The 14,727-nt window shown below is 38.1% G+C and overlaps 1 protein-coding gene across 1 annotated transcript; it reads right to left on the bottom strand.

Annotated features, from left to right (window-relative positions):
- Positions 1–2,555: 2,555 nt before the first annotated feature.
- DNAJC12 (DnaJ heat shock protein family (Hsp40) member C12) lies at positions 2,556–14,191 on the bottom strand. Its single transcript, XM_075216445.1, has 5 exons — positions 13,964–14,191; positions 11,530–11,608; positions 9,954–10,093; positions 8,207–8,399; positions 2,556–4,803 (listed from the first exon to the last, which is right to left on the bottom strand). Exons 1-5 carry the CDS (start codon positions 14,042–14,044, stop codon positions 4,709–4,711), a joined length of 588 nt encoding a protein of 195 aa, XP_075072546.1. The 5' UTR covers positions 14,045–14,191; the 3' UTR covers positions 2,556–4,708.
- Positions 14,192–14,727: the final 536 nt, after the last annotated feature.

Here is a 14,727-nt window from a genome sequence, read left to right as displayed (position 1 = left end):
ACCGACCTGTCCCCAGTCGCATTACTGCCCGTTCCACCCGGTCAGTGGGAGCTTCTTGGGCTACACGGAATGGGGGCTCGGCAAAACAGCTATGCCAGGCGGCCACCTGCTCCTCTGTGCACACATTTACCAAAGTCTACCAGTTCAATCTTTTTGCCGTAGTGTTTTACAGGCTGGGCAGTAAGAGCGGTCCCTACCTTAAGGGGGCTGCATTTGGAAGTCCCCGTGGTAGCATTGTCCCCCAGATTGGTTGAAAGAGAAAATAGGATTTTTTATACGCAGAATAAAATCCTTTTCTGATTCCATCTGGGGGACACTGGGGATCTGCAGGGGCGTTGCCAAGGGGAGGGGGTCTGTCAGCATGTTTACAATTAACTAGTTAAGTGGCAACTCCCATGCTCACCACCTACAACTCCATGCTACCAGTAACCCCCAGATGCAATCGGAGAAAAGGATAAAATATATGGTAAATGCCAATGCCCAAAGTGAACTTGTATCAAAGAGAGAAATATGCAATGTGCTTATCTGATCAGTATGTTAAACTCCATGATCTCCTTTAACCTAATCTCAGGATTCTCTTCCAGGGTGTAGCTGAAAGCTCAAACAAACCAAAATATAGTATAGTACGCTCTACATTCAACCAATCATTAGAATACACATTTAATTAAGAAAAATCATAAAAACATAGTTTGAAAAATGCCCGTACATTAAGGATATTAGTATGCACTTATTTGAAATAAACAGTGTCAGCAGGTCTCTCAGGGGGTGTGATCCAGGTCTATAGAAGACGTCCCAAAGTTGAAGTAGTAGAATAGAACCTCCTCATATCTCTGATGCGTTTTGTCTGGTTTGACCCTTTGAGAAAGTCTTACCAGAAATATATATATATTCATTCCCAATGTTGTCTGTTATTGCTGTCCATGGACTTGATTGTCCTGAGGTGAGGGAGGCAATTTCTGTGACATTTTTCTTGGAGGCCACAAGCCCTATTACTGGTGTGCCAAAGGTTTCTATAACCTAAACTTCTTTTCTTAGACCTAGTGCTCGTTCTCTAGAAAAGGCAACTGACCAATTAAGACATCAGTCGGATATTTGACTTTACCTTGATTTGCATTACTGACAGGCCTCAAATATCCATGCGTAGATCCAAGCCATAATATTTCTTAGATTGGAAGATCTTACAAGTGAATGAAGGAATTGATATTCCTGTGAAATATCTCCAGATTTTTTTTTTAATAAAGACAAATAGCATACCTGAACACTTTACCTACTAATATATAGTAATAAGCACTGATTTTTAATAAATGTCATAGGAAAAATGTCATTAAATTGACACACAGGAAAAGCTTAAAAGATTGTATCAGAAGAGGATACTATTTTTTTTCTTTATTAAAGATCAAAGTTATTGCTCAAGTTATTTGCTTTTGCTTGGATGTAGCAGACTGAAAATGTGTATTGTTGCGGAAATTAAATCCTACAATCAGATATGGCAACCCATTTTATTGATTCACACCTTGCATGGATTAATTATGAGATGGAAACATGACTGTTAATACTTGCAATAAATGCTTTACTGGTCATCTCACCAACTTCCGTTGTCTAGATAACATTCAGGAAAAGACTCAGCTCTTCTGCTCTTGCTAAACAATGCACAGTGTGCCTGATAGTTTGTGTAAATGCTGCAAAGTCATTGTGATTTATATAAACAATAATGTTTGCTGTGCATATATTAGAAGTTACCCAAGATTTCAGTGATCATACACAGGAAATTACATCTACTACCTAAATACAATTACTCTGTAGTGTAGTATATAATACTACACTAAACTGCTGAATCACTGCTCCGAGATATACAGATCTCATATCTCCATTGTTCATTTCCTGAGCAGGCGTATCTAACCCTGTAAGCATGAGTCTGAAGAACAATTCACGAGTGATGTGCTTTACATGTCCGATAACCTTAAAATTGATTGGGTCTTAATTTTTTGACATCAGTACCCATTGCTTATAAAGTTTATTTTACACATATATAACCATATTAATGGCATTTATCTATTATTCATTTCATTACACTAAGTGGTGCTCAAAGAACACTCTAGTTTTATCTCTTCAATCAATTTCCTGTAAACAGTATCTTGTATTACATTTGCAAACATTGGCAGTAATAGTCCACCATATATATGTATTTCTTGCGGAGGAAGGATTACAGACATTTTCTATTATAATTTCCATTGGTCAGATAAGGACATGAAATAATCATATTTTTCAGTATTAACTGGACATTTAAGCTACCTTATTCTGTATACAACTCTAATTCTCTATTTTTACTATGTTGGGCATTATAACTTTACTATAATGTAGTATTTAAAATGCAAAAATATTACAGTATAAAAAGTGGAATAAACATCTCATGATGAAGACGGACAGACCTGAAGCTCCATCTAAACCGTACTGCACTGGCTGTGCTAACAGGAGCATTTTCTGCTGCAAAATGGGAAATTATATAAATGTTGGAAAGAATGAATTTGGCAGAAGTAAGAGTTAAGAAAAGTATATCATTTTGTGCCAGTTTCTTTATTACATAATTAAATAGGAATATGCTCAGGAAACAATTTTTAATCTCAAATACATTACACCAAACAGACACAGTGGGCCTAATTCATTAAGGAAAGGAAAGCAAAAAATTAGTAACTTTGCACCTTAGCAAAACCATGTTGCATTGGAGGGGGAGCTAAATTTAAAATGTGGGGGCAGAATAATAGTTAGGGAAGGACATGTCCTAGATCAAATTTAAATTTCAGTATAACAATAAAGCTTTTAAATAAGTGAAAAAACAGACAGATTTTAACTTATGTGCAAAATAATAAACCAATATGCACCCCTTGCATTAAAACATGGTTTAGTCCCGGAGAAAACTTACTATTTGTTTTGCCTTACTTCATACTTGCCAACTCTCCCTGAATGTCAGGGAGACTCCCTGAAATAGGGGTGATCTCCCTCACTCCCTGAAGAGTCTGACTTTCTCCCTGATGCTGAGCCAGTACAAGACTTGGTTGGCTTCGCCATCTGTGGCATGATGATACTGTTCAGAAATTGTGTCCTATGTCCATGTATTGATGCCTATGGAGGTGGCCATTGTCATGGAGACCAAGATTTAACCAGGGACTGACAGGTAAGACAACATGACTTCAGTAATGGAGACAGAAATGTAAAAGACACTTCAGTCTCTAGAGATTCATTAGCTGCTTTTCTTTAATGCATAGTTGCCTGCTCTCCAGGGATGTCCAGGAGACTCCCGCATTTCTTGGAGAACTCCCGGGCAAGCAGGGCAACCTCCCAGTTCTCGTCCCCGCAATAGATAAGTGGCGGGGGGCAAGGCTTAATGACGCAAATACCGCGTCATCTTATAATGTGATTCGTTAAGCCCCGTCCCCGCACGCCTATCTTCCCTGGGATCTCCCTGAAGCCAAAGAGAAAAAGTTGGCAAGTATGCTTTACTTTCCTCAATGAGTCAGGCCCCGTATGTTCAACACCAGGTGTGGAATACAGCATTGCCCAGCCTCATAGGAACTGTGGGGGAGGGCCTGGCGATGCTGTCCTACCTTCCTGAGGCCCCTACTGTGCTCTTCTGGGCATTTGGAGCCCAGTTAGAAGAACAGAGTGACGAGCCCTCAGGAGAGTGGGTTGGAATCGCTGGGTCCCCCTCACCATGCAGCCACATTGCTCTGCACTGGCGGTAGTTCCACCACTGTTCAACACCATATAATATGATCACACTGTGGTCACAAAATATGTCTTTGTAGCCTTTAGCAACACGTGTTATAAAATAAATCACAGTATTTGTCATACCAAGGAGGTTTCGACATGTTTGAAACACATGAAAAGGCCATTTATGAACATACCAATGTTATTTTGCACCTTCCCGGTTGCGCTTTTATAGGAAAGGGCATTTCTACAAGTATAATAAAAATAAATAAACACCTGAAAAATACCTGTAAATGCACTAGATCAGGCCTGTCCAACCTGCGGCCCTCCAGATGTTTGTGAAACTACAAGTCCCAGCATGCCCTTCCAGCTATCAACAGGTTGTCTACTGGCAAAGCATGCTGGGGCTTGTAGTTTCACAACACCTGGAGGGCCGCAGGTTGGACAGGCCTGCACTAGATGGACAATTGGGTGCATATGTGCCAATCGAAATGCTGTGTGCTTATACATAAATGACCTTTTTGTGTTACATTACACAACTAAATATATTTATTAAACATAAGACCTAAAAATATGTAGGTAATCTTTACATTTGTGCATAAAGCCAACAGTAGCATTTTAAACCGTTACTAGGAATAAGCCAAATAAGCTGAATAAATAATATATTGTGGTCCCTAAAATGTAAGTGGCTGCCAATAACAAAGACATTATTTTACATGCATTCTACTTAGCGATATACAGTCATATAATAGCTAATACAAATTTTATAGTACACGTATTAGTCTTCAGGTACCAGTCAAACTATTTTCCTCTATAATGACGACCAATCTCTCTCCAGCAGAAATGCTGGGACTTGTAGTTCCATAATAGATGATATATTGACATTTTTTTATTACATAGGATAATAGAAAAGCGCATGATATACATTTTCTGCAATAAAATACTATTCACAATTACAAATAACATATAGTAACAGGATTGTAAATACTTCAGGGAAAGGAGGTTATATTTCATAATTTCTGAATTTCCGAAGAAGGTCTGAGGGAGCCTCAGCTGACCAGCGGAAGCGCAGAAGGCAGTGCGTCTTGTCTGGACTTTCTATAGTCAAGAGAGAACAAACTGTTGGTAACATCACAGGTACATACAATGTGTGACATCACTGAGGTAAAAAATTCACATTGATTCAACCCAGAAAATGTCTGTGCAGTACTGGTTCGGTATGCGGTCGATGGCTAGACATTCGTTTGGTCAACAACATTAGGCCAACAATTCAAATGTCAACGTTATTATTAGGTCAACAATTCACATGTCAACAGTATTATATGGTTAGGGTTAGGCTTAAGGATTGGGAATGGGATACAGTTAAAGTTAGGAATATTACTGTCGACATAAGAGGAAGCACTTTTGATATATAAATTATGGGGCAAACATTATTTATTGATTAAGGGGCAAAAATTAATTTATAATTAACCTATATGGGTAAATTTTATTTTTCATTATATAAAGGGGACAATATTATTGTATTATTATTACATGGGGGCACTATATAGTGCCACATGTGTGCATCATAAATAATTATTGCCCCCTATATAAATCAAATAGTACTGCCCAGTTAATATAATTATATATTCATATTTCCCCATAATATAATACAATAATATTTCCCCCTTAAGTTAATTATAAATCCATTCTCCCCCTTAATCAATAAATAATAATTGCCCCCAAGATGTTTGAGTCAATGGTGTTCCCTCTTATGTTCTGAATAACCAGATAGCTGAAACTGCATGATGTTTGAGCTATCTCGCCTCTCACAATTACCTCTTTTGCTGTGGCCTTTGTCTGGCGTTTTTGTAAACCCCAGCTTAGTAAATCCGGCTGTATGTTCATCAATGTTAAAATCAGGATGGTGATTTGTAAAGTGGCCGAAATTTGTTTGTTTCATCAAACCGCCCTTTAGTAAATCTAGCAATTGGACTTTACAGTACCCATAATTGCCCACGTCTACCACTACAAATTATTGAATATGTCTTGGTAAATTATGCAAAGGTGTGTGTGGGGGGTTAAACACAGGAATTAGAAGAGAGGTTTTGGCTGTAGGTAAGTGGCCCATGGTATAATAGGACAACACACAGCCTATAATGAAAAAGAATGAAATGTAGAATGATTATGTTTACAACTACTTCCTCTAATTGCGCATTTTGGACTGCTGTCATGGGCCAGAGAGACCAGGTAAATAGCAGCAGAGCCATGTAAGTGTTACATATAGTAGGTGTGCACTGCTGAGTAAACTAATGGCAGCATTGTAATTTTATAAATCTATGGAACAAGAGTGGCCTGGGGGTAATTTCCATCCTGCCGTATTTGTCATCATATAGTTACTGTAGTATAACTGAATTCCAGGGAGTAAATGTATCAAGCTGCAAGTTTCCAGGTGGGTTTGAAAAGTGGAGATGTTGCCTATAGCAACCAATTCTATTCTAGTTATCATCTATTTAATACATTATACGCAATGACAGCTAGAATCTGATTGGTTGCTATAGGCAACATTATATATATGTATATATATATATATATATATAGCCCTGTTTTCTTAAGCTCAGGCCAACCTCATGCTGGTCACTAACATCACTCTCACTCACTGTTCTGTAAATAATCTGATCTGCATTATTGTCTTATCCGTTTATTTGTTTATTTAATATGTCTGATCTTTATATTTTGTTCTTCATGTATCATGTTATGTGTTATGGATCGCTGCTTTCTGAATATGTTGTGTACGGTGCTGCAAACCTTTTGTGGTGCCTTATAAATAAAATATAATAATAATAATATGTGACCACCATGGGACTCTCCTGACCATATTTATACAAACTAATGCTTTGATTTTCTTTTATATTGTGTGTGTATATCTTATGTGATATATATCATAGTATGCAGAAGTATTTGCTCTACAAATGTAGAAGATTGAATTCCTTTATGAGAATTCTGCCTTTATGTCTGCAGTAAATAAATGTTAAATAACCTACACATGTCTATTGAATGAACATAATTCTAGAAAGTACTTCTTTTAGACACTACAGGTTTAGTATGAATCTTGTTGATTAAAACATGGTGTTTTGATAAAAAGATATTGCTTGTTAACCAAATATTTTTACATTTAATTCACAAACCTAGAAATTCTACTTTTTTTTTAATAGATTCAATATTCTGATTCATTGTCTGGCTATGATAAAATACCAGTGTTATAGCTATCACACGTTTCTCCATCAAGTTATACCACCTTATTGTTGCTAACAGTGTTAGGACATAGGATGTCTAGGTTCCAGCTCTGGTATCATAATACCATGCAGTTTACAGGATTGTCTTTGTGACTGAATGAGTTTAATATATTGGTGGCTAATATCATAGTGTAAATGTACCAGGCTGTCTAGAGGACAATTCTTCATTTAAGCTTCCTCATGATGTTGCCCACTGATCCAGGTATCCCTATTCTGGTATAACAGTGTGTAGAGAAAGAAAGAATAGGGGGACATTTAAGAAAGCAGAAGCAGAGGAAAAAAATATCTCATAGCAACCAGAATGTTGATTTAATTGCCTAAGCTGTGCTATAAACTCCTTATCAGTACCATACATGCTCTATTATGTCATGGAGGTTGTAACCACATATGGTGTAAAATCAAAACTTGCCAAATCTCCCGGAAAGTCCGGGAGACTCCCGAAATATGGGTCAGTCTCCCAGACTCCCGGGAGGGCTGACATTTCTCCCGCATCCCGAAATTCCCTTCCTAAAATGAACGCGATTCACCGGGAACCACGCCATTTTGGCCCCGCCCCCCACAAAACCCCCAGCATTTTACTTGGGGGCGGGGCCAAAATTACACAATTCAAAGCGCCCCGCCCCCTCCCGCCCTCTAGCCACACCCCTCTTTCGGACGTCGCCTACTGGAAGTAGGCAAGTATGATGTAAATCATATGGTGTACTATGCAATGATATTACCGCACTTGATGTAATGGAGTTGTATTTAAAGAACAATGACTGATGATACATTTTCAGATACTAAGCCAAGCAATAGAAGGAATCAATTTTAAAGTCAACTTGGACAGTGGGTTAACATTCTTATCAAATGGTAACCCTGTCTAAAGGGAAAGACTATGAGAATAAAACTGTACCCACAGCATTCACACAGTGGAAGCAGAGATTTTGTGGGATGGCCACATCCATACCCAGGAGAGCAGCCACCCTACCAGTGTACTGTCTAAAGTCAATTAATACAAGATGACAAAAGCACTTATATGTCAGATACTCTTGACAAAAATATTCAAATGAATTAACTTATTTTTATATGTCAAGAAAAAATATTACAAATTATACATCAGCAATGACGCTTTGGGAAATCATGTTGAAATAGTTCAATTGACATTTTAGATAAAAAAAAAAAATGAAAAGCCAAGTAACTGCTCAAAGTTCACATCAATTCATCAGTTCATTTAATTTTGGTGTTACCTTCAGGACTTTTAGCCGACAGATAATCAATGTCTTCTGGGGTTTTCTCCAACACACAATCATCGTTTTCATCACTGATTTGTGTTTTCTTTTCTTCGGCGTTCAATGAAATTTCATCGTGTGCTTCATTTGAAGAGTTAGCCGGTGCCTCCAGCATTGCTTCTTTTTTGTTCTGTACCGCCCAATGCATTGACTAGAAATAGATGTTTTCTGTAAGTAAATCTACTGCAAGTATGCTGGACAGGCTGTGTTTCCAAAACATAGCACATAAGCGTAATACCTGCCCTACTCTTATCGCCTCACCCCCGGGACCTCCAAGTGACAAGTGTGGGGCGATGCGATTTGCTTTATCGTGTCCCCAACCCCAGCTGTGCAATGCTATTCGGGTGTGGAGCCATGAAGATTAATTTGCAGCAAATCTCGCCATCATGCCCCAGTAGGGAAGCGGGTGGGGCGCAGGAGGGTGACCTTCTCTCCCGGGAGTCCAAGAGAATTCCCCTAAATTAGCCTGTTTATTACCATTTTACGTTTTAAAAGGGTGTTTCCACACTTATGGACCACACTGTATAATACACAGCCAGGTGCTCTCCTTTCTGTGTGTATAAAGAATTGGCACAGGTAGTGTTAGTTAAATTATTGAAGCATATATATTTTTTAAGTTGTCAGGTGGAGCACCTTGTTACGGCATACTGTATTATTGGGGGATCGACAGAACCCAGGGGGCAAATTTGTCCTGTTTGGATTACAAGCAATAATATATCACAGATTTAATGGCCATTTTTTTAAGAAATAGCATAGGGTTTTTGAAGGATTTATGACTAAATACATTACAAGGAAAATACTAGGAATAAGAACATATAAAGTAATTCTCCCCCCCCCTACCCAACCAATCTGACATGTGTCTAGAGGGGCTGGGGGTTGGGGAGAGGAGGTGCTTTTCTTTGTGATGCATAAAATGCTATAAAACATAATAAAAAGATACAACTGTAATAGCGCTTAATAGTAAACCTGATAAAAATTAGTAATATATTAAAGATTTGATTATGTCTGCATTAGCAATGTTAGTCTCTATTAAATGTGGGGGGGGGGGGGTTTGTATGCTATTAACTTGATATTGGGACTGGTTGAGGAAAATAGGCTTTTTTAATTACATTTTAATATAATGGCAAGGCTAATGGGGGAAATGGGTGTACTCATTAAAAAAAGGAATGCTTTTATTTAACGTTGGGGCTGGTTGGGGGGGGAAGGACGTTTATTTATTAAACAAAAGAACACTGTTAATTTAATTTTAAGGCAGTTTGAGGTTGGCTGTGTATTGTAGCCTATCCTGTGTAAAGTTTTATGACAGTTTATACCAAATGTCAGTAAAGCAGCAGAAGGTGAAACAGAAGAAAACAAACACTGGGGGGGTTATTGTAGAGCAACAACCCATTTATAAAATACTACAAAGCTTGGATTAGGAAATATTTGTTTAGTTCAAAGGCACATGGTATTGAAAACGTGTAATCCTAGCAAAACAAATTATTGTGAAATAGTACATTATGCAGTCAAAACAGAGAGATATCTGCCAAGAGAAAACTCTCCACCAATACAGTTTCATCATTTGCTGGGTCACATGATAATCAGAACTGCATGAAAACATAGAGCGAAATTAGAACCAGACAGATGCCATATTTGACACTGCTTGCTTTCTGACACTCTCTTCTCTTTAATGCTCAATATATTCAGAAGAGAATACTACACCTACCATTTTTAAAGAATCGTTCAGAGCTTCCCATTGTGTAAAAGGAATCATGATTTTACTCCGTCTCCAGTAGTCATAATGTGAACGGCTTTCCTCATTTGTTAGGGTGTCTTTGGCTTGCTGAAGTTTCTGAAACTCTTCAACTACAAAACAGTAATCATATCAGGTATTGAGGACACCATGAACTTTACAATTCAGAACTTTATAAACATATCACGTCAGTCATTTGCATTAAAATGTTACTCAAGTGTGGCCTGAGTAGCATTACATGCTTAAATTAGGAGACAGATTCAACAGACATTGTAGAGGTGCCACATGTTTGGCGTTTCAACACTCCCAGACCACTCATCCCAAAATGCCCTCACATGCTCCTCAGTTGCTCCAAAATTCCACCACATGCCAGTCAGAACCCCCACTTTCCACAAAATGCCTACAGTCATTCAGACCCCACTAGCCATAAAATTCCCCTTGAACGCCCTCAGATCCCACATGTACTCAAAACCTTTCAAACATGCTACTAAGATCTATCCACAAATTCCACTCACATCTTCCAACATTCCCCCAACATGCCCCTCAGTGCTCCCTACCTGACACCCACAACTCATTAGCTAATTCAGTGACTCGTAGTAAATAAAAACGCGAGTCACAGAGTTGGTGGCTGTCTGTGGCCCACTAGTGATTTAATATATTAATATACCTCTACATATTTAAAGAAACAGATATTAAAAAGCAACTTAGTAAGGGACCTGTCACCCAAGAACTATAAGAGAGGAAGCAATAGTTATACTAGAGCTATAATATGAGAATAATTAGGGAAACTAATTCAGTCTTAAACTGGAGATGCTTTGTGCAAATGCCCATCCAAGGCAGAGATATCAATGCACTCAACTGGACAAAAATGTGTCAATTTGCTTACTGTATTTGCCCATTATTTGGGACTGAGTTTTAATGATTTCCCATAAATCTTGTTAACCCTATATCTTGGTGCCCACTCAGTGTACATTTACCTAAATTCCTTTCTATTGCCACACCTGCATCCTGGAGCTGTTAAGAATGGCGAGTTGACAGGGAGGTAACAAAATTAGGACTCTGGCCGTAATTACAAATCTTCCTGTGCACAGGCTAAATTCAATAAAGTCACATAAGGGCATGTATAAACCATTCAATACCGTTTTATTTTTGGTTTGTATAAGTTTTCAATTTTGACCATGCCAGTACATGGAGGGGTAAGGGGCACTAACAGGAAGCTAGCAAGAGACAGTAGCATCAAATACTATACTACACAAGTGGTGTTAATATATGATTAAACTCTGCCAGTCATTGCTTATAATTGGAGATTTCGGATGTCGTTACTTCAGTGTTCATTAGGAAAAGTTGTGTATTATAATGAATAGATAATATATTAATTACATATATTAGGTCGCTGCAGATTTCTGTGACCTGTATAATGCACTCAATATATAGCCTTGTGCTGTTATATAATCACAGAACTCCTCAGTAACTTCTAATATCCATAAAAGTTATAGTAGTAAATGCATTAACCATATATATGATAAAATACTTTCCAAAAGAAATCTACCTGAGTTTTGATTTCCGGGATGTTTGTCAGGATGGCACTCGAGGGCTCTAACTTTATATTCTGCAACAATTTGTTCAACCTGGAAGAATAAAAAACACACTTATGTGCCCATGAAATATTTCTGTCATATTGACAATCCAAATAAGGTCAAGCTATACATGTCCGCACAATGGTCAGTTGTTTTCCTTGAGCAGTAGGAAGCTGTCATGATTCATTTTCCACTTGATTCTCTTTTGTCGAAAACGTACTTTCCCTTAGTCATTGTTATTTATCTGATAACAACTGTAAAGATGAAAGCACAGGAAATTATAACAGCCAATAGATATGATGACGGATGTAGACAGATAGCTCTATTTAATATATTTCCAACATTTGCTCTTCAGTGAATAGTTTATCAACATATTGTCCTTTCTGCCTCATACCAATGACATCATCATCAGCTATTTATATAGCGCCACTAATTCCGCAGCGCTGTACAGAGAACTCACTCACATCAGTCCCTGCTCCATTGGAGCTTACAGTCTAAATTCCCTAACCCACACACACAGACCAAGAGAGACCAAGGTCAATTTAATATCGACCAATTAACCTGTTAGTATGGTTTTGGAGGAAACTGGAGCATACCCATGCAAACACGGGTAGAACATACAAACTCCACACAGATAAGACCATGGTTGGGAATTGAACTCATGACCACAGTGCTGTGAGGCAGATGTACTAACCACTGATGCCCCAATGACAAATTCCAGAGTTTAAACTAAACCTATCCCTACAAGATCTAATTACACACGATAATGGTTAAACTGCACAGCTCTGATCATATAGCATTAAGGCCAAATGAATAGATTACTGGGGGTCCAAACAGTGTGGTCAACCAGTTACAACCTATGCAAACAGATTGTTATCATCAGCCTCCTAGATTCACCAGCATAGATAAAATAAAATCCACTCAGTTTCCGAGTTAAATCATGATCACTGTTAATTTGGGATCCACGCACAGATATCTGAACAATCTGGTTAAAATGTCCTTCTCATCATGAAAGGCAAACACATTAATGTACAGGTGCAAACTGAAATAATCATTGTGCTCTTAAATTAAGGTCTTGTTTTAGACTATCTGGTAATGGACTTCTGATGTGGATTCTAACTGTTTTCATAACCGTTTACAACATGCATCCAACTGCACCTCCCAATTATGTGAATAGGAAGCAACATTATGCTGCATCAGGTCCAGCCTGAAAATAATGTATACACGGAGCAGGCTCTGTTAAGGACCATTATTAACAGCTGATACAATCTGTTGCATGTGTCTTGTCATATACCAAGTGTCGTGTGTTTATAGTACAAGTTACATCAACTCATCAACTCAGCAAAACTGATCTATATGGAAATGTCCACGTGAATGACCCGATAGAGCACCATTCACCTGATAAACCGTGACACCGTTGTGTACAATGTATATAAAAAAAATCAAAACATTTTGTGACCCTATTATAGGTCAGGATTAGGAAAACCGCTCTTTTACTGAAGTGCACCTAACATATCAGTCTGGAATTTGCAGTTGTATAGTAAAAGTCTTCCCATCTGTGCCATTGAAGCGTATCTCCCTCATGTCTCTTTAGTGATAGAGGGGGCGGTATACATTGTCGAGCAGAAAGCCTCTCTGACGTCAAGGATTGAATAAACAGTGCAATTACCTTGACTGTTTACCATAGCACACAAGAATATTATGTATATGAGTAGAAAGCCAAGGATTTTATTGTGTGTGTAGCTTGTCCCAATACACACACAAAACATTCAAAGAGAAAAAAACACTTATTATATTTAAAGATAGATAGATAGATAGATAGATAGATAGATATGATACATTATGCTAATGGAAGACACAACTAACATTTCAGTACAGTATTATTTTTAAGCATTATTTATAAGGCACCATCCTTTGCACAGCTTGAATGGAAGTTTGTCAAGAGATCTAACATACAATTAGAGCCTGTCATACAGAAGATAAAGGGAACTGAACCTTGCTTCCATTCTTCAATTGAATATCAGTTTTGGCTACTTTAACAAAAGCTAGTTAAACATAACAAAGTAATTAAGTAAATGCATTAATTGTATTGCTATTACATTAGTAATTATATATACTGCAGTTGCTGTTTGGCTGCATATATGATATAGCAATAAGTGCAGCGTATGCCTATATAGAATTAAAACATATTATGGAAACATCTGCATTATCACAGATAATGCCTTGCAAATAGTACATACTTTATATTGCAGCAGCATCACACATCAGTCTCATTTGCCATAGACGTTTAGTGATGCAGAGGAATGAGGCTCAGTACTAGCAACGCATTAAAACAAAATATATTAAGTATAAAAGGTAATGTAATAGCTAATTATACACAACAGAATAAATTAGATGCGCACTAACCGTGGAGAGCTCATCGCATCCTAGCAGGGTGTAATAATCCGTCCCCAAAGACTCCTCACTGCTATTCAGAAAGGCCTCCATCTGTCTGACAGGATGAGCAGGGTGTACTGACTGGCACAGAAGCTCTGCTCGTCTATATAATAGATGGTGCGCTGCAGACACCTATGCTTCCATGGGCAGCTCCCCACTTGTTGCTCGCTATTGGCACTTTAAAGGGGAGAGACTGTTTCACTCGCAATGCAGCCTGGGATTTGTATTTAACAAGAAGAACGTGCTTCGCTGTGTACCAACATGAGACTGATAACTAGATTATAACGCTGTTGCAAAACATGTAGTCCTGTAGTGTTCAACGTAAATATACTTTACTAAACATCTGCAAATAATCTGGAGTTACACAATCGCCCGTACTGAGTAATGAGAGTATTTCTCAGAATCACAGTGCACAGAAATCACTTAAAATATTATGCCTATAAATACAGGATTTATAATAAAAAAAAAATCCTAAAAGTGAAAGTATTATCAAAACATTTTTATTTTATAAAAATACAATGTTACCCTTCCCTGACTTTTTATATGTAATGCAATACATGTACCTGATGACGGCACTGTTACATTTTCCACCATGTTGCTCTTTGGGTAAGAAGCTCCAAGCAGGGGCGGCAGCTCCGTTTCGGCTGCACTGTAGTATACAGCAGCCGCGGCGCTGTCAAAGAAGCGTCCGCGGCGGTGCTGTATACAATACAGCACAGCACAGCTGCGGACGC

This window comes from Mixophyes fleayi, chromosome 6 (genome assembly GCF_038048845.1).
Source record: "Mixophyes fleayi isolate aMixFle1 chromosome 6, aMixFle1.hap1, whole genome shotgun sequence".
NCBI lineage: Eukaryota > Metazoa > Chordata > Amphibia > Anura > Limnodynastidae > Mixophyes > Mixophyes fleayi.
The sequence above is the reverse complement of the archived record's forward strand: the minus strand, read 5'-3'. Positions and strand labels throughout refer to the sequence as shown.

Coding starts and splice junctions, on each gene's coding strand:
- DNAJC12 (XM_075216445.1), bottom strand. CDS start 14,044: ATGGAGGCCTTTCTGAATAGCAGTGAGGAGTCTTTGGGGACGGATTAT. Junction 8,400..9,953: donor TGAACGATTCTTTAAAAATG/GTAGGTGTAGTA, acceptor ATCTATTTCTAG/TCAATGCATTGGGCGGTACA. Junction 4,804..8,206: donor GTCGGCTAAAAGTCCTGAAG/GTAACACCAAAA, acceptor TCTTGACTATAG/AAAGTCCAGACAAGACGCAC.